Source organism: Papio anubis, chromosome 2 (assembly GCF_008728515.1).
Source record: "Papio anubis isolate 15944 chromosome 2, Panubis1.0, whole genome shotgun sequence".
Classification (NCBI taxonomy): Eukaryota; Metazoa; Chordata; class Mammalia; order Primates; family Cercopithecidae; genus Papio; species Papio anubis.
This window is the reverse complement of record NC_044977.1, coordinates 142,907,958-142,931,062: the sequence shown is the minus strand read 5'-3', so window position 1 is coordinate 142,931,062 and position 23,105 is coordinate 142,907,958. Positions and strand designations below refer to the sequence as shown.

Here is a 23,105-nt window from a genome sequence, read left to right as displayed (position 1 = left end):
AAAACCTAGGTTTCCAATATCTTTGGAAAAATCAGGTATTTGGTAGGATATGTCAAATGTGACTGTTACAGGTTTGTGGTCTAAGTCACTGGAATGATAGAGTTACCATTTCCTGAAATGGGAAAGAACATGGGGGAAGCAAGTTTGTAGGGGTAGGGATTGGTCAGAAATGAACGGAATGTATTAGGTTTTAGATGTATAAAGTTTGAGGTGCATATGAGCATCCTAGTGAAAGTATGAAATAGCTAAGTAGAGATAAAAGTCAGGAGTTCCAGAGAGAAGTCTGGAACATATGAGAGTTGTCAGCATATAATGATACTTATAGTCATGAGACAAGATGATGTAGCCAAGGGAGTGATTATCAGTAGAAGGGTCCTGAGGATTGACCCAACGGCAGGAAGATAATAGGGACAAGAGAATAGAAGAATAGGAACAAGAGACAGCAAGGCATGTGGGAACGCAGGGAAGCGTGGTATTGCAGAAGCTGAGCAAGGAAAATGTTTCAAGGAGGAAGGAGTGATCTGTGTCTGTGTCAGATGCTCACAGATATAAGGTCAGATATGAAGACAACTGAGAATTGGCACTGGATGTGGAATGTGGAGGTTCCTGGTGACTTTGGCAGGAGGACGTCTGGTGGAGTGGTGGGGGAGAAAGCCTGACTGAAGTGGGTCCAGGAGAATGGAGGAGGAGAATTAGAGGCAGTGAATGTACACAGCTCTTCTGAGGCATCTGCTCTAATGGGGTGGCAGCTGGATGGGAATGTAGGTTCAAGAGAGGGTGGCGGTGATTGTTGTGTAAAGATAGATGTCACCACAGCATGTTTTTGTATTGATAGGAATGATGTTGGGGGTGGGGTCGGTGACATTAACAATGCAGAAAACTGAGGGGAGACGCTGGAGTGATGTCCTTGGATAGGTGAAAGGGGACGGCACCTAGAACACAAGTGGAGAGACTGGCTTCAGATAAGAGCCAGGACAGGCCGGGCGCAGTGGCTCATGCCTGTTATCCCAGCACTTTGGGAGGCCGAGGTGGGTGAATCATGAGGTCAGGAGATTGAGACCATCCTGGCTAACACAGCCAAACCCCATCTCTACTAAAAATACAAAAAAATTAGCCGGGTGTGGTGGCGGGCGCCTGTAGTCCCAGCTACTCAGGAAGCTGAGGCAGGAGAATGGCGTGAACCCGGGAGGCAGAGCTTGCAGTGAGATCATGCCCACTGCACTCCAGCCTGGGCGACAGAGCAAGACTCTGACTCAAAAAAAAAAAAAAAAAAAAAAAGAGCCAGGACAGTTTATCCTTGGTAACATGAAGGAAGGCAAAGTGTATAGGCACAGATGCTTGTGGGCAGGTGTTATGTTTTGGCTGAATGAATGAATGAGCAATCAGCCAATAGAGGCTAAGAATGACATGCTACCTCCACGAGAGTCTCTCTAGTGGCTGGTGTTGTAAGTCCTTCTCTGACCTGGTCCGTGAAGAGAGGCCAGCCTAGAAAATAATGTTGTTGACTAGGACCTAGTCTAGGTTATTAAAGTCTGGGTTTGAGTGCTGACATTGTTCTGAGTTCCAGGGTATTACTGGGAGGATTAGTTGGCAAGGCAAAGAAATTGGATGAGTGTCTGGTCAGTTGTTTGCTGGGGGTAACAGCTCTCTTCTAGTGATGGGATGTGCACCCTCTTATGTTCCTCAGGCCCCACCTCAGCAAGTCCACTCCTCCTCTCTATGATCAGCCCCACTCCTTGGTCACTTGGGTTTGTGACTCCTAACTTAGATTGTGAGTGCGTGAGAGAGGAGAGGTGTGCAGTTGGTTGTGGGAGAAGGGCTTGTGTGTGGCTCTGCCCATGTGTGCAAGTGAGTCTGAGAAGGTGCATGATCGTGAGTCGCAACATAATAGAGAACATGAGCCACAGAAGCGGGCAAGAGGATGCTTGGCACTGCTGCCACGATTCCCAGAGAGGTGTCGCATAAGCAGTGCTGTCTTTCTCTGTATCTGATTGAACAATGTACATAAAGAGCTTAGTGAGGAGTAAAATTGCTCCTGTGTGTGCTGTCATAAACCAGTTCCTTTTCTGTTCTAAACAGTTCTGTAGTCTCATCCACATGTTACTGGCTGTTTCTCAACTACTAAACTAGTCATGAAAATTCTATCTGATCTTTTGGTAACATCAGGTCACAGGGATAATTTTAACGGCTAACATAAGCAGTATTATTGCTGGCTTGTGTTCAAACTATGTCTTGTGATCTGGACGACCCTTTTGAGATTCTATCAAGTTAAAATTAGAACATTTATTTTAAGAGATGTATGCAAGCTGAGACAAATCCCCATTACTGGGTCAGAATGAATGGCTCTCAGTAATTTACAGACAATTGTGACGTGTACCCAACTCTTTTTTTTTTTTTAATTCCTGGCTGGTAGTTTAGTGGTAAGTCAGGGAGTGAGTCAGTGAATCTTACGGTTATCCTTACTCTGGGTTGAGGTCAGTTCAGTGCTATCTTCTGACATCAACATTTCCCCTTCTTATTCATTGGTGGAGTATTTTGCTTTTCTTTTATTTAGTTTTTTTGTTTGTTTGTTTTTGGTGGTTTTTTTTTTTTTTTTGGAGACACAGTCTTGCTCTCTTGCCCAGGCTAGAGTGCAGTGGTGTGGTCTTGGCTCACTGCAACCTCCACCTCCTCCCAGTTCAAGTAATTCTCCTGCCTCCGCCTCCCAAGTAGCTGGGAATACAGGCACACACCGCCATTGCCCAGCTAGTTTTTTTTTTTTTTTTGTATTTTAGTAGAGACGGGGTTTCACTGTGTTGCCCACGCTGGTCTCGCACTTCTGAACTCAGGCAGTCTTCCTGCCTGGGCCTCCCAAAGTGCTAGGATTACAGGCGTGAACCACCACACCCAGCCTCTATTTTGTTTTTAGCTGTGCAATGTAAATTCTGACTGTTTGTTGCATTTGGTGGGAGAGATAAAACACTAGAAAAATATCCTGGGTTACCCTTTTATAAAGTCTTCCCCTAAATTTGCATTTAGGTTAACTTAAGAAGTAGTTTCTCCTTTTACTTATGACATTTGGCCTTACTTCATTTTGATACGGTAATTCTCTGTTTTCATAAATGACTAAAGGGTAAATTGATTATGATAGAAAATGATCTTTTGAAGACATTTCTCAGAGAACAAAGTTGAGACATAAAAATAATTACTTGAAATTAATATCTAGATTGAAACTCTAGATATGAAAACAGACTAGTGTTCAAGACTTGTTGCTCATTCTTTTTGTGTATGATGTGTCTTATGAAAGCTTATAGAGCCAGCCCTTTAGGTTCCTTTGCTGTGTAAATAACTGTTTAGTTGTACAATTAGAGCATAATGAGAGTTAAAAAGACTCCTAAACCTTCATATAAGATGGCCATTGTTGGGTCCAGGCAGTATCCCTCATATCAAGCCAAGTGCTGCCCTAGATGAGTTCTGGGAACATACTTGTGATATGACTGCCTTACACAAAGTTGCAAAATCTGGCTTCACTTCCCTCTCACCCTCCTATCCAAGCCCCATTTTTCCCCACTTAACAGCTTCCTTATTTCTCACTTTTCTGCCCTCTTCCCACCCTCAAAGGGCTCTTGGGCTGGTCCGAACCTTCCGTGTTCAGTGACTCATCCAGGCCTGCTCTTCTCATAAAAAGCTGGTCCTCTAAAACCTCCGACCACTCACTACCACTGTCCATTTCCATAGATATTAGGTGTGTAACAGTTTGATTAAAGTAGTGTCAGGCCAGGCACGTAATGTCAGGCTCACACCTGTAATCCCAACACTTTGGGAGGCAGAGGCAGGTGGATCGCTCGAGCTCAGGAGTTCAAGTACAGCCTGGGCAACATGGTGAAACCTCGTCTCTACCAAAAAAAAAAAAAAAAAAAAATTACAAAAACTAGCCAGGCATAGTGACTTGTGCCTATAGTCACAGCTACCTGGGAGGCTGAGATGGGAGAATTGCTTGTGCTTCAGAGGTTGAAGTGCAGTGAGCCGAGATGAGATTGCACCACTACACTCGAGCCTGAGTGACAGAGTGAGACACTGTCTAAAAAAAAAAAAAGAAGAAAGTAATGTCAATACCTAATGCATCTAAAAGCATTTCCATTCCTTACTGGACAGAAAGAGGGCTGAGCATAGCCCATACCCATGATATCTGCATCCTTCGCGTGATTCCTGTATGCCCCAGAATCTCTCTTACCTCCCCTCTCATGCTTCTCTGTGCCTTCACACCCCTGAGTCTGTTTCAAGTTTGCCACTCAGTAAACTGGCGCCAACTAATTTTTAAAGAAACCTACTTACATCCTAACACTTTGTGATTTGTTTCATTGCAATGTAGGTGGCTGTTGGGAGGCTCTATCCCTGTGCAGTACTGCCCTCCACAATCCTGCTCACCTCTCCTGTCTCTCCTCACTCACCCCCTGTCTTGCTGGCACCCAAGGAATTTCTTGCCTTAGGGCAGAAAAAGCAGTCTCACCCACATTTAAGACCCCTTAACATCCCAGTTTCTACTTTAACAGTCTTACCAAGGGATTTCTTAAAATGAAAACTGCCCTGTCTATGAAAGGACTATCCAGCGGATACAGCTTTTTCACTTTGTTAGAATAGGTAAAGAAGGTAATTTGAGAAAGGAGGATCCTTCCCCTGACCACAGGGAGTAACAGATTTAGAATTAAAGAGATACTCAGAGACATGGATTCATAAAGGTAGAGATCAGTGCCTAAGCCACAGTGAAATGCAGGGTGTGGATTGTTTCCAAATGGTGTTCCTGTTGACATTCAAGAGGAAGGCCATAGGCCATATGGGGAGGTATTTAACCAGCATGGAGCTGGTATCCAGGAGGGCTGCAGAGGCCTCTTGAACCAGTCATGTGGACGTCCAGAACCAGGCTGGGATACAGACGGAGCTAGAGGCTCAGGTGTATATTCTTGCTTACAGCAGAGGGCAGTCCGTGTGCAGGTGGATTGGAACATTGTGCCCTTCCTCTGCATGAGCTGTGACACCCAAATCCAGAGACAGGAGCTGGGCAGGCCCTTAGACAATGTCCAGCACAGTCTACTTGTGAGTCACCTGCTGATCTTAAGCACCATCCATTTCTTGTTGTTCTTCCCTTTTTTCCTTAACCTCTGTTGCAAACTGCATCCTTCTAAAAAGTCTTTCTTCAGTCTTCTTGAATGCTAAGTTACTTACTTCATAACATGCTTTCCTATTGGTTACTTTCTGTTGCTGGGTCCTTAACTATACTTGGGGGATTGCCAGGATTCTTAGGCATACCTTTTTCACTTTCATATTAACTGTCCATCGGCAGGAGTTAATCCATAAATTAACAAATGTCACTCTCAGACAATACCCTTATAATTCTGGGAGTGTCTTACAATAGCAGCCTAGTCATGGCTAAGAGCCTTGGCTCTGCAGTCAGACTGCTTGGATGGAATCCCAGCCTTGTCACTCACCAGCCATGGGATCCTGGACAAGTTATTTAACTTCTTCATGCCTTGGTTTCCTCACATTGTCATTTTGGAGATTAACTGAGTAAACCAAGCAAACACTAACCAATGCCTGCGATATATGAATACTTTATATTCTTATTATGAGTTATTACTACTGCTTAGTCATTAGTGAACTGTTAAGAGAACAGGTTAGAGAAGAATAGTTTACATTATATTCATGTTTTAACTTATTTTAATTAGTATTACTATCATGCTATGACTGTGTATGACATTTATATTAAGTCTAGGCAAATCATGGGCTGAAGCTTAGCAGTTAAGTTAAAACAAGAGGATCAAAAAGTTAACACAAGAGGATCTAAATAGGTGCTGTGGCTGCAGGCAGGGGTGAATGTCCGAGGAGGTGGAAGGAATATCTCATTCTTATGCGCTCTATTTCAGTTTTAGGCTTATGGGTTTATATTGCTAGGATGGGGCAGTGCCTTCCCTCCACTCTGCAACACAGGAGTCAGAGCTCTGTGATGGGTTCGCCCATCCTCATTAGAACATTTGTTGAAGGCAGTCATCTGACTCTTTTCCATGCATTGTCCCTGCCCCCACTTCCTGCATAAAGCCACCTCTGAAAATCCCACCTGCATTCATTGCTTTGGAATTTCAGTATCCCTTAATGTCAGTACTGCCCTGATAGCCCCAACTTGTCACCTTGCTTGTTTTTATGCAGATGACCCATCTTCCTGTTTGAACAAAAGCCTTTTGGGGCCACACAGTGAGCATAGTGCCATATGCATAACAGTTGCTTATTTAATCGATAGCTTTATCTGTGCACAAATTTGGGCATCAAACTTTACTCCTACTCTTTTTATCCTTTTAAGGATTAAATAGAGCAAGAGGGTTGTGTGTGTTACATATACTATGTGTATAAAATAAAGAGTAAGCTTGGGGATACCAAATATCCTCTTCATTTATCAGAAGAAACAAACCATGGAATGATCAATTAACCTTAAGAGGAAGGAGCTTTACAAATAGGCTGTATTTTTCTTGCATGCTTTTTGGAGCAGCAGCAGCATGGTAGGATGGTAAGTGCTCATGCCTTAGAGGTAAAACCATGTCAAACCCCATCTCTAACACTTAATAGTTGTGTGACCTTGGGCATCTCACTTCAGTCTCTCACAGCCTCAGTTAACACATTGGTAAGATTTACCTTGTAGAAATATTATTATTCCCCATCATGTCCTCAAAGAATTTGGTCTCCAAATATAGTAAACTCTGATGATAGCTTTTTAACCGGTTCCTAAGTTTTTTTTTTTTTTTTAGATAAACTTTAGGGGATAGGAAGGGTTACATGAGTTTGTATTATTTTGATCAGTGTATCATGCTCACGTATCTTGGTTGCCTGTAGTATAAATCTACTGAAATCTAACACTTGAGCCCAGTACCTGAGGTTCTGTCCCATTTTACTTTTCTTTCCCTACTCAAAGCTTCCTCTCTGGCTCTCACAGAGGATACCTGGTCAAGCACACAGGTGCTCACCTGATACCTGCCGTTGCCTGCCTGGAATTCCCTACAATATCATCAGCTACCCGGATCACATCTGCTGTATAAGCTTGAAGTCACATCCCACTATCTTAGCACCTCTGCTCCCGCTGCAGCTGGATAGTGGCCTTCCTGCTGTGAATTCCTGAGCACTTACTGTTCCTATTTTTGCTTTGACTCTTGTTACATTGACGTTTGTTTTTTGTTTTTATATACATAGATTTCCTCCCAGCTAGAACAGGACCACACTTTACTCCTACTCTTTTAAAGATATTCTTTATTGTGAAATGGAGCATATATACAAAAGAATACATATTTAAAAATGTGTATTGTTTAAAAATGTCACCCAAGTTAAGACATAGAACACAACCAGTGCCTTAGAACCTCTTTTTGTCCCTTCCCAATGATAGCTTCACCTTTCCCCCAGAGGTAACCAGCATCATTAAATTTACATTGATTATAGTTTTCTGATCTTTAAACAGTACCTTTTTTCTTGTTTTGCCTTTTTTTTTTTTTTTTTTTTTTTTTTTTGAGACAGAGTCACCAGGCTGGAGTGCAGTGGCGCAATCTCAGCTCACTCTAACCTCCGACTCCCTGGTTCACGGGATTCTCCTGCCTCAGCCTCCCAAGTAGCTGTGATTACAGGCATGTGCCACCACACCCAGCTAATTTTTGTATTTTTAGTAGAGACAGGGTTTCACCATGTTGGCCAGGATGGTCTCCATCTCCTGACCTCATGATTTGCCTGCCTCAGCCTCCCAAAGTGCTGGGATGACAGGCGTGAGCCACTGTACCCAGCTTGTTTTACCTTTATATAAGTGGAATCGTATATATGTAATTGACCCATTGCTTTTTTCAACATAAATGTTTTAAAAATTCATCTTTTTGCTGCATGATGTATATAGCTATAGTTCATTCATTTTAGATTGTATTCCATGCTATGAATATAGCAGAACTTTTCCTTTAAAAAAGATGGCTGTATAACTAAAGTCTCAGTCATTTTCAACAATAAGCAAATATTTCTTATATGTTGGTGGGTTGGCTAGGACAGCTCTGATGATCTCAGCAGAGTTTGGAGCTAGGCTACAGGTTTGGTCCCGATCTGTTCCATGTTTCTTTTTTCTGGAACCAGCAAGCACCCAGGCATATTCTGCTGGCAGAAGTTGTAACTTCTCAGAGGGTGAACAGAAATAAGCATTGCTTCTGTAAGGCACACTGTCACTTCTGCTCATAGTGTCTTAGTCAAGTCAAGCCATAGGACACATCCAACATCAGGTGGGAAAGTGTTCTCCCCCGAGGAGGCTGGGAGTAATGTATACTTGCTGAGCAAAAATCTAATACAGACATTTGGGTTGTTTCCAGTTTTTGACTGTTTCAAACAGTGCTGCTGCTGCTGTGAACATTTTGATTATATCTCTTGTTGCACATACACAAGCATTTCTTTAGTGTATATGCTTAGGAGCTGAGCTGCTGGATTGTACAGCATGAGCATTTTTAACTTTACTAGGTAATACCAAATACTTTCCAAGTAGTGTGCCTGTTCTATCCACAATGGATTGGTGCTTCAGTGTTGCACCGAACCAATACTACATTTACATTTTTTGTATGTATTTAACACACAGCTGAGTAAGTACTTTTAAAAGTATCTGTCTCACAGTGTCACAGTGAACTCAGTTTGATCTTGAACCCTTACTGCAGGATGGAAAGTACGCTGTTAAGGCCATAGAATAGGGAGGCCAAGGCAGGAGAAATCGCTTCAGGCCAGGAGTTCAAGACCGGGCTGGACAACATAGCAAGAGCCTGTCTTTACAAAAAAAAAAAAAATTAAACATTAGCTAGGCATGGTGGCCTGTGCTACTCAGGAGGCCTAAAGGTGGGAAGTTAGAGGCTGTAGTGAGCTATCATGCTACTGCACTCCAGCCTGAGAGTGAGACACTCTCTCTTAAAAAAAATAAAAAGACAGCTACAGAAAAGTGCTGCTTATCTTTCTGTCAGTACTCAGAATCCACTAACTGTTTCAACTTGCGTTCACTTGGCAGGTTTGGTGCAAGTGCCAAAGTTGTGCATTTCCTGGGACGAGTCAAACCATGGAATTATACTTATGATCCCAAAACAAAAAGTGTCAAAAGTGAGGCCCATGATCCGAACATGACTCATCCAGAGTTTCTCATCCTGTGGTGGAACATCTTTACCACCAACGTTTTACCTCTGCTTCAACAATTTGGCCTTGTCAAAGACACCTGCTCATATGTAAATGTGGTAGGTTCTGTTTCTTTTCTTCAGATCATTTAATGCTGCTTTTTAAAAACTTGTTGTATCAATAGAGATGTGGAATATTTAGCAGCATTTTAAACAGAGATAAATAAAATTTTGTGGAAAGAAAATGGTAACCATCTTAGAGGGGAGAAACATTCCCAGCAAGAAGTAGCAGAAAATAAACTGTGTGGCAGATTTCTTTAGATCCGAGAACATAGTTTAAGAATTTTCTATATATACCCGTATATTTTAACTCTAGAATTCTTAGCCCATTCTCCTCTGAAAAGATTTTTAGATTATTCCTAAAGTAGTGGTCTATAAAAATAACACCCCATTGAATGTTTTAGGAACTGCAAACATTTAGATGTATCTACTTTATATTTGCCATCTGCTTAGAAGAATGTGTTTTCAGTGAAAATCACAATATGAACATACAGTAAATACTTTTGTAGGATTATTTTTATTTCCTATGTTTGTACTCCTAAGATTACTATAGGATCTTGAAAAAGAAATATCTTTGTAGGAGGGAGATGACATGTTAACATTTATAACAACCCTGTTTAGCATATTTTCTGACTTTAAAGGTCTTCTCTGAGGTTTGTTCTTATGAAAGAATTGGAGGAGGATGAGGAATGAAACTGTTACATATTCAGATATAAATAAGAGAACAGAATGGGGAGATTATAAGAGATTATTCGCTTTTCTGTGGTACAGATTTTAGCCATTTCACTTACTAGCACTTACTAAGATATAGAAAGGAGAAAGGGAGAAAGAACTAACACTTGCATTCTTACTCTGAGTGCTTTATATGGATCATGACATAATATTTGTACAGCAGTGGTCCCCAACCTTTTTGGCACTAGACACTGGTTTTGTGGAAGACAGTTTTTCCATGGACCAGTATGGGGGATGGTTGTGGGATAAAACTGTTCCACCTCAGATCATCAGGCATTAGATTTTCATAAGGAGCATACCACCTAGATCCTTTGCATGCACAGTTCATAAGAGTTCATGTTTCTATGAGAATCTAACCACCTCTGATCTGACAAGAGGCAGAGCTCAGGTGGTAATTCTTGCTCGCCTGCCACTCACCTTCTGCTGTGCAGCCTGGTTCCTAATAGGCCATGGACCACTACTGGTCTGTGGCCTGGGGGTTGGGGACCCCTGTCATGCAGTACTTAAAACCACCTGGCACATCGTAAATGCTTAATGAAAGTTACCCTTTCTTAACCCTTAAAACCACTATATTAAGTACTATTAGTATTGTTAAGTATATTAAGTATTATTAATACCTCCTTTTATAGGTAAATTAACCAAAGCTTAAAGAAGTTATATAACTTGTCTTAGTTGTGTAACAGACTAGTCAAGTAGCAGAATGGGCTTCAAACCCAGGTCTGAAGAGACTTATCCTTATGAAAATTTGAGATGGACTATGCTTAAAAGTAGCCATCTACAGCCCAGAATTAAGATAGTACCTTTTATGGCAGGTGAAGGGAGAGTTACACTTTAAAGGCTAAACTATTTTAAGTTATGTCCAGTGTATTTGGCCTGACCTCAGGGGCCTCTCTTTTAGGGTATAAATTCACAGCCCCCCTATTGTGAACAGAGGACTCTGGAATGCCTCTGTATCATTACTGTTGCCAAGTACAAGGCAAAGGCAGGACTATCCAACGGAAGGCCTTATGTTGCCTCAGCTATAATGCAATCCTATAGACCCAAACACCTTAAAGTTCCACTGAATTTAAATACATACCTATATGCTTACATATATATGGTAACAAAAACAGATAGTCAAAACACTTTTTCCACCATTTTCTCTGTTAAAAGCAGTGCTTGTCTGTATTCATTTACCTTCCTTTTTCTCTGCTAAGATTTCCAGTACCTTTGCACCTTAGTACTTTTTGAAGGATAGCATTGGTAAATTTGTGGTACATGTGAAGTTGATCACCCATGTACATGTAATGAGAATCAAATTTAATGTAGACTAGGTCTGCTTTGTTTGTTGCACATTTACCCTGTTCCTTCTGCAATATGAGGGCTGGAATTATGAACCAAGGAAAGGTGAAGATGGGAATTGAAAGATGTTCAAAACTAAGTAAATTAAATGAACAGATGCTACTTGGTAATCCAAATGAAAGCTTAAACAAGCAGAGAAGTTTGGTACCTAGTCTCAAACCAGTTTAACTTTCCTTCTTACAATGTGATAACTGAGTATGTGTTGCGGCTCTCTAGTTAGGTTCTTTCTGAAATGTAGCCTGTTGGGGTATCATTTTGTTTAAGTTCTCAACCTTTCAGAGCCCACACAGATTGAGAATTTATCTTGAGACTTTGTGTTCCCTTGCCCATCCATCTTACACTTTCTAATGAACTGTTTGCAGCTTTCAGACTTGGTCTATACACTGGCTTTCTCTTGTGGCTTCTGTAGAAAGGTATGCAGAACTTAAACATTAACCCTAATTACTTTGTTCTCCCAATGTTTTCACTGAGTCAAGAAGTCTTCATTTTGTTAGGAAAAAATCATATAATCTTTATATTTTTGTGTCTTTTTTGTTTGTTTCATGTAATACTTTTCAGTTTTTGCTACTTTGCATGATTCATCCTGGCTTTTCTCACTGTCTTCAGTTTATTGCATTCTTTAAAACAGTTTGATTTTCAGCTCTCATAGAGTCAATTATGCTTTCCTTTCTAGGAAGATGTCTCAGGAGCCATATCACATCTGTCCCTTGGGGAGATCCCAGCTATGGCACAGCCATTTGTATCCTCGGAAGAACGGAAGGAGCGATGGGAACAGGGCCAGGCTGATTATATGGGAGCAGATTCCTTTGACAACATCAAGAGGAAACTTGACACTTACCTCCAGTAGAAACACTGCATTTTTCTGTGAACACATTCACTTCACAAGCCTTGTTTCTGATACTTAGTATCTAGAGCTGGGTTGAAAAAAGTCTGTTACAGTTGCTAGAGGTTTTCATTAAAACTTATCAGATGAGAGGTTTTTTTAGGATAAGAGGTGAGAACTGGGCAAAAGTTGTGAAGCAGCAGTTCTGTTATATGGACAGTGTTCTGCTTTATAATCCTATTTAGCTTGTTTCAGAAATTCTTTTGTTGACTGCCAACATACAAAGTAAGGAAAACTCAATATTAAGCTATTAAGACAGCTGTATCCATTCTTAAAATCTGCAGAGCCTGCTTCAAAGTCAGTCACTCCCTTCAGAAGCAGACATGGCATCTGTTCCTTGCTTGCTTGTTGGTTGTGCCTACCTTTCACGAGACCTGAATCTTAGAATTGCCCAGTGCTGCCAGTGAGTGAGTGTAATTCTGCTTTCAGGTAAAGATAAGCTATATTAACACTGCTGAGTGATTCATAAACGTATCAGCAAATACCTTTAACCCATTTTATTTCCTGGTCTTAGTGTCTGAAGATGCTCACCAGTTTTCTATGTACAGTAAGGCAGCATGCTAAAATGCTTTTGTTCAGTTCTGTATATTTGAAAATAGCAGCGTGTTCTCTGATGGTTACCTGCGGTGGCACCCTGTACAAAAAATAAAGACTTACTGCTGTATCTTGGTTGTTGAATTAAATTAAGGAATCTTACCACACCCTTGAACAAATCTATTAGGGAATTTTTCATAATTTTTGGAATTTGTCATAGTCTTAAAAAAGTGTAGCTTGACATTGGGATATATGCTTTAAAAACTGTTATCTATGATTTCAATCTAATTGTTTTTCTGTGATGGTGATGGATCTGACAGAACAAACTGAGATCAAACTTACATCGTGTCATTCATACTGCATCTCCCTATTATGGGTATTTAGCTATTTAGAATATTTTAACCTTTAAAGTCATTCCTAACTGTCAGAATCAGTACTGGGTCCAGTGCCTACTAGTGTTGTATCAATGATTTAAAATGATGGAATGGAAAAGCGTATTTATTAAATTTATAGATCATCCTAGGTTGTAAGAGACGGCAAGCTAAAGAAGGGTAGGATCCAAGATGACCTTTTAAAACTAAAATGAGTGGTCAGAAATGATTCTATGGAAGAAAACAGGACAGTTAACCATGACAGGAAGAAACTTTAGAGGTTTGATTGTGCAAAAGCTGCATAGCTTTTGTGACTTAGCCTTCAAGGTCACCCTCCTTACTCATATTGATGTGAATTAACATACAAGCATATAGACAGCTTAAGTCAAGAATGGTTGGGGCCACCTTGAAGGCTGTTACCATAGGAGCTCAAGAAGAACCTGAGGCTTTACCTAGAGTTATAAAATATTAAATGATAAATGACTTCTGAAAATAAACTAGCTATTTGGACTGGTGAAGAATGAGTCACTATTGATCTTCAAGTACAATGAAGCATTTACCGAAGACTGACTGAAGTGCCTCCATGTGTCAGGTGCTGTGGCACAGAGACTTCTCAAAATAATTTTAGCTAGTCGGAGGTCTTTCTGGCTTCTGAGTCCCTGGTTAAGATTAACAGAAACACAGTCTTCAGATAAAAAATGTCTTATTTTTGTGGACATTCAATATGCATTCAGCGTTTTTTCTATTTACTACCCCGTTCATTCTCTAATTTTTACACAGTAGCATAACGAAGCTCTAAGGTGAAAAGCTGACATAACTTTTAATTTTTTTTTTTTTTTTTTTTTTTTTTTTTTTTTGAGACGGAGTCTTGCTCTGTCACCAGGCTGGAGTGCAGTGGCGCGATCTCCGCTCACTGCAACCTCTGCCTCCTGGATTCAAGAGATTCTCCTACCTCAGCCTTCCGAGTAGCTGGGACTATGGGCACATACCACCATGCCCATCTAATTTTTGTATTTTTAGTAGAGACAGGGTTTCACCACATTGCCAGGATGGTCTCAAATCTCGACCTCGTGATCCACCCACTTTGTCCTCCCAAAGTGCCGGGATTACAGGCGGGAGCCACTGCGCCCAGCCAATTTTTAAATTTCAAATAAGTAGTGAAGGCTATTAACTTTTGGAATCAGAAAGAATGACAAGCTTGCCATAAGACATAGCATGTAATGCTGTTCAGTTATTTGGCTAGAAAGTCACTGAACTAAACATTCTTTTCCTTCTATGATCTATGTCTTAAGGTGAAGTATTAACTTTTCCATATAAAGCTATACAAATATTGGAAAATCTTTTCTAGGGAGTCCAGAATACTAAGGGTTACTAGTATGTATAAAGCAACAGTAACTCAAACTCAACAGTAACTTAGTAAAATGTATAAAAAGGCAACAGTAACAAGATTTATATTTGCAGAGGTGATCCATATATATTTATCCCCTTGCAATGGTAGGTATGACCTTTGGTTGTAAGACAAACTTACCCACAACAGAGGTCAAATCCACGCTTTTGGAGATTAGCTCCATGGTGGAACGGAGCTATGGTTTATACATAAAGTAAATATGTACCTTAATTCTCCTTATACCCATATTGTCCTGCTGTATAACACATTTTGCAGATATTTTGAAGTTAATGTGTTAAAAACTTGAGGTTAAACATTTGAGTTGTTATAAGCCAAACATTAAATGTGCCCTTACATTTTTAATGAAGCTCATCCAAATGCTAATGCATAAATCTTGGCAAGTACTATAAATAAAACAAGAAAAAAATACAGCAATGTATTTGCCATTCCCCAAAACAGCACACACTGCCGAAGATAATTTCATTAGTACTCACTGGTAACAAACTACATGTGGTTAGTTTCTGTTTCCAATTCTAGAGCTGTAATTTTAAGGACAAAATATACAGTGATTCAGAGTGCTATCTGTGTATATATAGGTATTATCACAACTCCTTTTTTTCTTCCAGATGAGGAAATTAATTGGGACCAATGTTTTTAGATCAAGCCATTTTAAATAAGCACTCTGATTTCTGAACAAGAATTTTAGCCAGTTAAATTGAGTAAAATAAAGGTAGGATATGAGTACATTATTCCGTTACAGTAATCTTCGTGTACTCTCAATAAAAACGTAACACTTGCATAGAAAGGTCACTATTAATGAAGGATTTATTTTATTTGAAAATAAAGTCAAAATTATGGCACCGAGGATGGTAATAAACATTTGAAATTTTTATTGATTTTTAAATTTCAAATCCAGTTTTAACCACAAAATTGTTTGAATCACAACTGGTAATACAATGTCTTCAATATTTTTCTAAAGTTATTTTTCTATGTAATAATAAAACAGCATAGCATAATAGGAAGTTTTCGTTCCAGTGGCTTTTTTATATATTTATCCTTCTTAGGAAGGACAAATTAAATTTTTTTAATTAAACTTTTTAAAATTTAACAACATCTAACAGAACTGTACAAAACAAGACATTTTTTAAACAAATTGCCAAACTTATGAGTGTGTTTTAAAAACAACTTTGTAAATATCTGGGCAAAGAAGTAAGCTGTCCTCCCTTTACCTTCACAGTGAGTTTGTAAGGCTTTGTCTTTGTAAGCAGGAAGAGTAGATTGTGTTGTTTTTTGCCAAAAACTGTTTATACTTAATCTCACTGAAGTATTGCTATATGGAGAACCCATACTCTGATCAACTTGATTTTTTTGTGTGTAATGCTTGATCTACCAGGTAACTTTCCTACTGCTCCTAATGCCAGTGGGCTAATCCCAAATTATTATTCCACTATCATCCCTGTAGAAAGGTCTTGGTTTTGATGAAAATCAGCCCGTTCCTTACCTGCTACCGCCTCAAAAAGGGACCAGGAAGATTCTAGCTGGCTAATTCACTGTTCCCTTTGAGCAAGAAAACAGGGCACAGGGAGAAAAGGACTTAGATGGTGAGAGATTTGGCATATACCTTCAATGTGCGACCTATAACACAACATTGTCTCTGATCTCATCTTTCTATCAAATCACTTCCAACACTCCAAGTAAAGTCTCAGGTATTCTTACATCTGTATCATCAAACATGAAGCTTCTCTTGTTAGAGTAATTAATCTTTCTTTGGATTAAAGTTTCCCTTTGAAATAAAACTACCTACCTAATCTGACTGCTAAATTTCTAGCTTGTTTGTTTTAAATATGCTCAGGAGTCAACCCAGAATTCTGCAGCAAATAAGTTTGCTTATTAACAAAAAAGTAAAAAAAAAAAAAAAAAAAAAAAAGATAGTCTCTACGGATAGATGTAAGGATGAATTAAGTTCAAAATTAAATTCTGATTCTAAACACAACAATTTTTTACATTCAGGATTAAGATGTCTTTAAGAGTTGAAACGACTTTGGAGATCATCCAGCCCAACTTCCATCCAGATATCACGCCTCTCACATATAGTAGTCTTCTGAATTATAAAAATTTATAAAGTTACTTCCAAAAAAAGCTACATAAATAAAAATTACCTATTTATAGAAATATCTATTTAGCAGTTCCATAATTTAAAATATTCAAATCAAATTGGGTAGGATTGGTTTGCCTCTCACTCCCACAGACTATATTTACACCCTAGACACAGCAAGTTACATTTAAACAATGAGTGTAGTACTACTTAACTAAAATGGAAAAAATAGTACTCTTAACATAATCCCTAATTTTTTCATGAACGTAAAACTCCAAGTCACGTATGTGAATTATATCTCAATGTAGCTGTAGGAAAAATAAAAACCTGTGCTAACCTGGACTTTGGTCTCATTTAAGATTTGGTTCTGGAATGCAAATACAGTTTTTGAAAGCCCAATAAAATTAATTCTTGTATGGTCTGTATATATTGTTTACAAGGACTACAAACACTGCATCACAAATTGGAGGCTTTGGTAAATAACTAAGTGTCCAACATAGAAAATAACTATTTGGTCAAAAGTATAAAAGGTCTGACCTTATTTGAAATACGAAAAAGCTGAGTACTTGGAAGATATATGAAAATACTCAGCATAGATGCTATGAAAAGCTAAATAACAAAGTAACCTTTTTTCTCAAAAAATTATTTTAGGCCACAGTATATAAGAGAACTTATTGCTATTTGAAGTTTCATTAAAAATAGGTTCGTATATAGAAGAAATTGTGTCAGTAATACCTCTTCACTAATATAAAACAATATGCCCCTTTTAGAAGACATGTTCTCTAGATCTCATTTCTAAAACTGTATTTTTCTCATTTCTAAAACTTAAGTATCCAATCAAACTGACCTTACTAAAATCCCACAAATTATAAATCAATTAATGTTCTGATTTCATTAATTTTGGCTTGTTTCATTTCGTCAGCATTTGGTTTTTTAGTTCCAAAGGCTCCTGCTGCAAGTTCTCTCTTTTTGTTTTGTATTTTCAGCATATTTTCTTCAACAGAGTCCTTTACAATGAACTTTAAAAAGAAAAAAAAAAGTTAAATTGGTTAAGTAGTTTTTAAGGCATAAAAAAACTAAATGAACAATTTGCCTAATGGCAAAAACCGCAATTGCTTTTGCACCAAACTATAATAACTCTTTAATAGAACTGAGTTTTGCTTTCTTTACCCAATATGGTTTTCTTATATAAAGAATATGGCTGTACGAACAGAAGTTACAGATCATGAGATAAACAAAGCAAAAAAGAAAGGATAAAAAAGCAAACTATATAGGCAACTCTGGAAAAATGACTTCAGCATTATATTAAAAAGGCCACTCTGGCCGGGCGCAGTGGCTCACACCTGTAATCCCAGCACTTTGGGAGGTCGAGGCGGGTGGATCATGAGGTCAGGAGATCGAGACCATCCTGCCTAACACAGTGAAACCCAGTCTCTACTAAAAAATAGAAAAAATTAGCTGGGCGTGGAGGAGGGCGCCTGTAGTCCCAGCTACTTGGGAGGCTGAGGCAGGAGAATGGTGTGAACCCGGAAGGTGGAGCTTGCAGTGAGCTGAGATCACACCACTGTACTCCAGCCTAGGTGACAGAGTGAGACTCCATCTCAAAAAAAAAAAAAAAAAAGGCCATTCCCAGAAATTCAAGAATGAATCTTTAGTATAATTCATAACACTAACAAAGAGAAAAATAAAACATGATCATCTCATTCCTGATAAAAACTTGATTTTAAAATACCCTAACTACGAATGAATGTCTCAACCTTACATATTTAATGTGAAACAATAAAAGTATTCTCAACAAAACAGAAACAAGTGAAGAATGGTCACTATCTGCTACTATTTAACATTATTTAAGAAGTCCCAATTACTGCCGTAACTAAAGTTATATAATAAAATTTTACTGAAATACATAAAAGATCTACGTAAATGGAGAAGAGATACTATGTTCCTGTATAGAAACATCCCTTATTTATAAAGAAAGATAGTTCTCAAAAGTAATAATAAATTCAATAAATCTCAAACAAGATATCTTAAATGGGATTTTACAACCAAAATCTAAAGTTCAATTCAAGAGTAATAATAATAACCACCAATACAATTTTCAAAAAGGGTAATCAGAATATTTTACCCTATCAGATATCAAAACTTACTTTAGGAAACCATAGTTGTGATAAGAGTAATACTGCCCTAAGAAAAGGAAAAGAGATCAACAGAATAGAATAGTCTAGAAAAAGACCCAAGTAATATATATAAATTAGTTTATGATAAAAGTGACATTTCACACTAGTAGGGAAAAAGTTGGAATTTTCAAATAAAAAAATGATATGATGTGACAGAACAAATTGTTCTTCATCTGATCAAAGAATAAGCTTAGACTCATGTCACAAATCATAAAACAAAAAATAAAATCTTCCAAAAGAACCATAAGTAAATACAGAATAGTTGAAAAAATGTGAAAATAAAGCCTTCTGTCCTAGGTAAGACCTTAAAACCTAGAACGTACAAAAAAAGGCTGACGTTTTAAATCATAAAAATTTTAAAGCTTTTTCATGACCAAAAAATGCAGTTTAAAGACAAGGAAGAGTATAGGATAAACCATTTTTAACATACATAAACAGAAGATTTAAAGTCAGACTGTATCAGGGAGTCCTTTATACTATAAAACTATTTGCACCATAACTATGAGCACTGGACAGAAGATACAAATAATTCACGGAAAAAATGTTAATAAACAAGATATGTGAAATATACTCAAGGTTTTAGGTAAATGCAAATTAGAACAGCACTTTTTTGGCCACAGAAGCATAAATTAACAATTTTCATATAAATCCTATTTTGAAACCAACTTGATAGTTAATAAAAACTCTAAATCCAAAATTCTAGTTTTCTTAACTTATCCCAAAGAATTACTTGCATCTATGTGCAAAGATTTATATATAATAATGCTCATTATGTCACTGTTTTTATTAGAAAAAACTTAATGGGTTAAATACATTATGATGTATCTATAAGGTTTTGCAGAGTAGTCAAATTCAAAGAAAGTAGAATGGTAGTTGCCAGAGGCTGGGGGAGAGGAATGGGAAGTTACTATTTAATGGATACATAGTTTCAGTTTGAGATGATGAAAAAGTTCTGGAGACAGATGATTGTGATGGCTGTTGCACAACAACATTAGTGTACTTAATGCATCTAAACTGTATACTTCAAAATGGTAAATTTTGTATTTTACCACTATTTTTAAAAATGTGTTCATCTAAATGTACTTCTGAGGTAGTCTCCAATGTACAGTTTCAACGGAAACAAGTATGTTGTAGAATAAAGTATAATCTCATTTATCTTTAAAAGAATGTTTTTAAGGAGATGTACACATAAACATAAATGTATGTACAGAGAAAGGGCCCTTAAACAGCATATATTAAATTATTGAAGGAGGAAAAAGGTGTATATTTTGCTCTGCATAATTCCACTGAATCATTATAATAATGTATTTGTGCATTACTTAATTGTAAAAATGATATCAACCTAGTCTTAAAATAGTTTGTTTAAAAACTCACTTTTGTGATGATAACTTCTTGCTTCTGGCCAAGTCTATGGCATCTGTCAAAGCACTGATCTTCAGCAGCAGGATTCCAGGCCTAACAAGAACATGGATGAGTTGCTTTATTACTGCCCTGATCTTTGAGTGTTTTGCATTTGTCCTTCCATTTCACTAGTATTCATTCATCTTTTTCTGACTGAAAGTTTTCTGCCTGAAGTCAGATACTAACATCACAAATATTCTGGGAGAAAAATCCACCCTCCCAATCACTATGATAATAGGCATCCTCCCCATACTACTACTTCTAATACCTAATACAGGGCCCGACATATGTGTTAGCACCCAAAATAAGTATTTGTTGATTAATCAATTTCTGGGGTTTTTTTTTTTTTTTTTCATTTTTAAAAGAATCTATGTGTGCTTAACAGCAGAAAAAGTTTATACATCCTCTTAGGTGACTTAATTTATATGAGAAAAGATGCAATTCTTGGGCCTATTTATAAAAAAGTTTTCTCCCCCTTTTCTGGTTTTCTTGCACTTTCCTCTGTTCATGAAATAAAAGTATTAAAAAAGGGTTTTAAGAGTCAGAAGTCCTAAAAATTGTTTTTTTGATGCAATTTTCTGTATCAGTATTTGAAGTTAGTTTGACTTTAAAGCTAAGCTAAAAAAAGTACCATTAGCTAATTAACACAGACCTGATCATGAGAATTGTTTTAAGCTAACGAATAAAATGATGGGCTGGGTGCGGTGGCTCACGCCTGTAATCCCAGCACTTTGGGAGGCTGAGACAGGCGGATCACGAAGTCAGGAGATCGAGACTATCCTGGCTAACATGGTGAAACCCCGTCTCTACTAAAAATACAAAAAAAATTAGCCAGGCCTGGTGGCGGGCACCTCTAGTCCCAGCTACTCGGGAGGCTGAGGCAGGAGAATGGCATGAACCTGGGAGGCGGAGCTTGCAGTGAGCCGAGATCACGCCACTGCACTCCAGCCTGGGTGACAGAGTGAGACTCCGTCTCAAAAAAAAAAAAAAAAAAAGAATAAAACGGTGTAACAATGAAAAGGGAAGAATAACCAAAAAGATACAGAACTCTGGTAAGTGGTTTTTAAATAGTATCATGAATCATGAATTGTTTGGATAAGGATCATTAAATTTTAAATTAAAACTACAAGTGTTTTTTTTTTTTTTTTTTTTTTTTTTGAGATGGAGTCTTGCTCTGTAACCAGGCTGGAGTACAGTGGCGCGATATACTATATTTTTGTATAGTAGCCATAAAATACTGCAACAAAGGTTTAAAACTTTATCCACAGTACTAAAGCAAGAAAATACAACAGACCGGCCGGGTGCAGTGGCTCACGCCTGTAATCCCAGCACTCTGGGAGGCCAAGGCAGGTGGATCACGAGGTCAGGAGTTCAAGACCAGCCTGGCCAACATGGTAAAACCCCATCTCTACTAAAAATACAAAAATTAGCTGGGCATGGTGGCAGGTGCCTGTAATCCCAGCTACTCAGGAGGCTGAGGCAGAGAACTGCTTGAACCCAGGAGGTGTAAGTTGCAGTGAGCCAAGATCGTGCCACAACACTCCAGCATGGGCTACAGAGCAAAACTCCGTCTCAAAAAAAAAAAAAAAAAAGGGGGAAATACAACAGACCATACCATATCCACGATATTCACCCATGAAGGCCTAAGTATGATGACCCGAGTTATAATCTTGCTGAGGATACCCAATCTTACTGAGAAGGATACCCTCAGTGGAGGGAGGAAAAAGGAAGCCTCAGTAAACATATATGCATCAACAAGGTAGCCTCACCCAAGTAACTAAAATTTGTATCTCAGTAGAATTTCTACATGTTAAAAATCTTCCGAGTTTCAGGCAACAAGCTACAACCACAAATCTTAAGTCTGAATGCACAGAAACAGCAGAGGTTGCCTCTAGCCCACATAGTACCTAGTGCAAATTAGAAACTGAATTAGTCCAAGGTCCTTTCAAGCCAAACAGCCCCTCTGTACATGTAGAAAAACATGTTCCTATGTGAAAGCAGGTCCAGGTCACACAGCTTGGTGAGTAAAGTTCAAAGTGAATTTTAGCCTCTGTTCTACCCTTATGCCTGTACTACACACAACCACAAGTGACTGCACTGTATTAGGCATTAAAATGTACTCAGAACATTCCATTAATGATCATTTGTTTCTCAAATTGTGATCCTAGACCACCTATACCTGAATCACCTATGACATATGCTAAAAATGCAGCTTCCTGAGTCTAATCCTAGAACGCCTAAGTCTCTAAGTTAAATGCAAAAGACACTGCATTTACCTAATTTGTATGCACATTAAAGCTTAAGACCACTAGAACCATGATGGTAATCATTTTGTCTATCTTGTTTATAATTAGATTCCCAGTGCCTATAACAACTGACACAAAGCAGGATCTCATTATTTGTCAGCTGAATGAACCACTACCCTAAAAAGCATTATGGTTAATAAAGATTTATTATAGAAGAAAAGTAGAATAGCATAGCATAATAGTACTTAAATACATGGACTATGATTCTGGTTTTGCCTATTAAACTGTGTGATACCGGGCACATTATTTACTTTTCTGTGCTTCAGTTGCCTCTTCAGTAAAACAGAGCTTTTTTTTTCTTTTTTTTCTTTCAGAGACGGGTTCTTGTTCTGTCACCCAGGCTGGAGTGCAGTGACAGGAACATGGCTCACTGAAACTTCAACCTCCTGGGCTCAAGCAATCAGTCTTTCCGACTCAGCCCAGCAAGTAGCTGGGACTACAAGCACACACCACCACCCCCGAGTAACTTTTCTGGTACTTTTTTTTTTTGTAGAGATGGGGTTTTGCCATGTTGCCATGTTGCCCAGGCTGCTCTCAAACTCCTGAGCTCAGGCAATCCATTCACCTTGGCCTCCCAAATTGCTGGGATTACAGGCATGCGCCACAGCGCCTGGCCAAAACACAGCGTTTAATAATGGTTATCTACCTCATAAGGATGTTGTGAGGATTTCAGTAAAGTGCTTAAGA

At 38.5% G+C, this 23,105-nt stretch overlaps 2 protein-coding genes across 9 annotated transcripts in view; one reads left to right on the top strand and one right to left on the bottom strand.

The window, feature by feature from the left end:
* GYG1 (glycogenin 1) overlaps nucleotides 1-12,811 on the top strand; it is a 36,743-nt gene extending 23,932 nt beyond the window's left edge. Inside the window, exons 6-8 of one of the 3 annotated variants that reach the window (XM_021934756.2) lie at nucleotides 9,032-9,251; nucleotides 11,627-11,677; nucleotides 11,938-12,811. In XM_021934756.2, coding sequence (XP_021790448.1) covers nucleotides 9,032-9,251; nucleotides 11,627-11,677; nucleotides 11,938-12,111 — 445 coding nt within the window. In that variant the 3' untranslated portion in view covers nucleotides 12,112-12,811. The remainder of the gene's footprint in view (nucleotides 1-9,031; nucleotides 9,252-11,626; nucleotides 11,678-11,937) is intronic. The other 2 variants (XM_021934757.1, XM_021934759.2) reach the window with 2 other exon arrangements.
* Nucleotides 12,812-15,306: 2,495 nt separating this feature from the next.
* Nucleotides 15,307-23,105, bottom strand: part of HLTF (helicase like transcription factor) — a 54,815-nt gene continuing 47,016 nt past the window's right edge. For 4 of the 6 annotated variants that reach the window (XM_021934751.2, XM_003894975.4, XM_021934753.2 and 1 more), the window contains exons 24-25: nucleotides 20,086-20,166; nucleotides 15,307-17,553 (exon numbers count right to left, since the gene is read on the bottom strand). In XM_021934751.2, coding sequence (XP_021790443.1) covers nucleotides 17,401-17,553; nucleotides 20,086-20,166 — 234 coding nt within the window. In that variant the 3' untranslated portion in view covers nucleotides 15,307-17,400. The remainder of the gene's footprint in view (nucleotides 17,554-20,085; nucleotides 20,167-23,105) is intronic. The other 2 variants (XM_021934752.2, XM_021934754.2) reach the window with 1 other exon arrangement.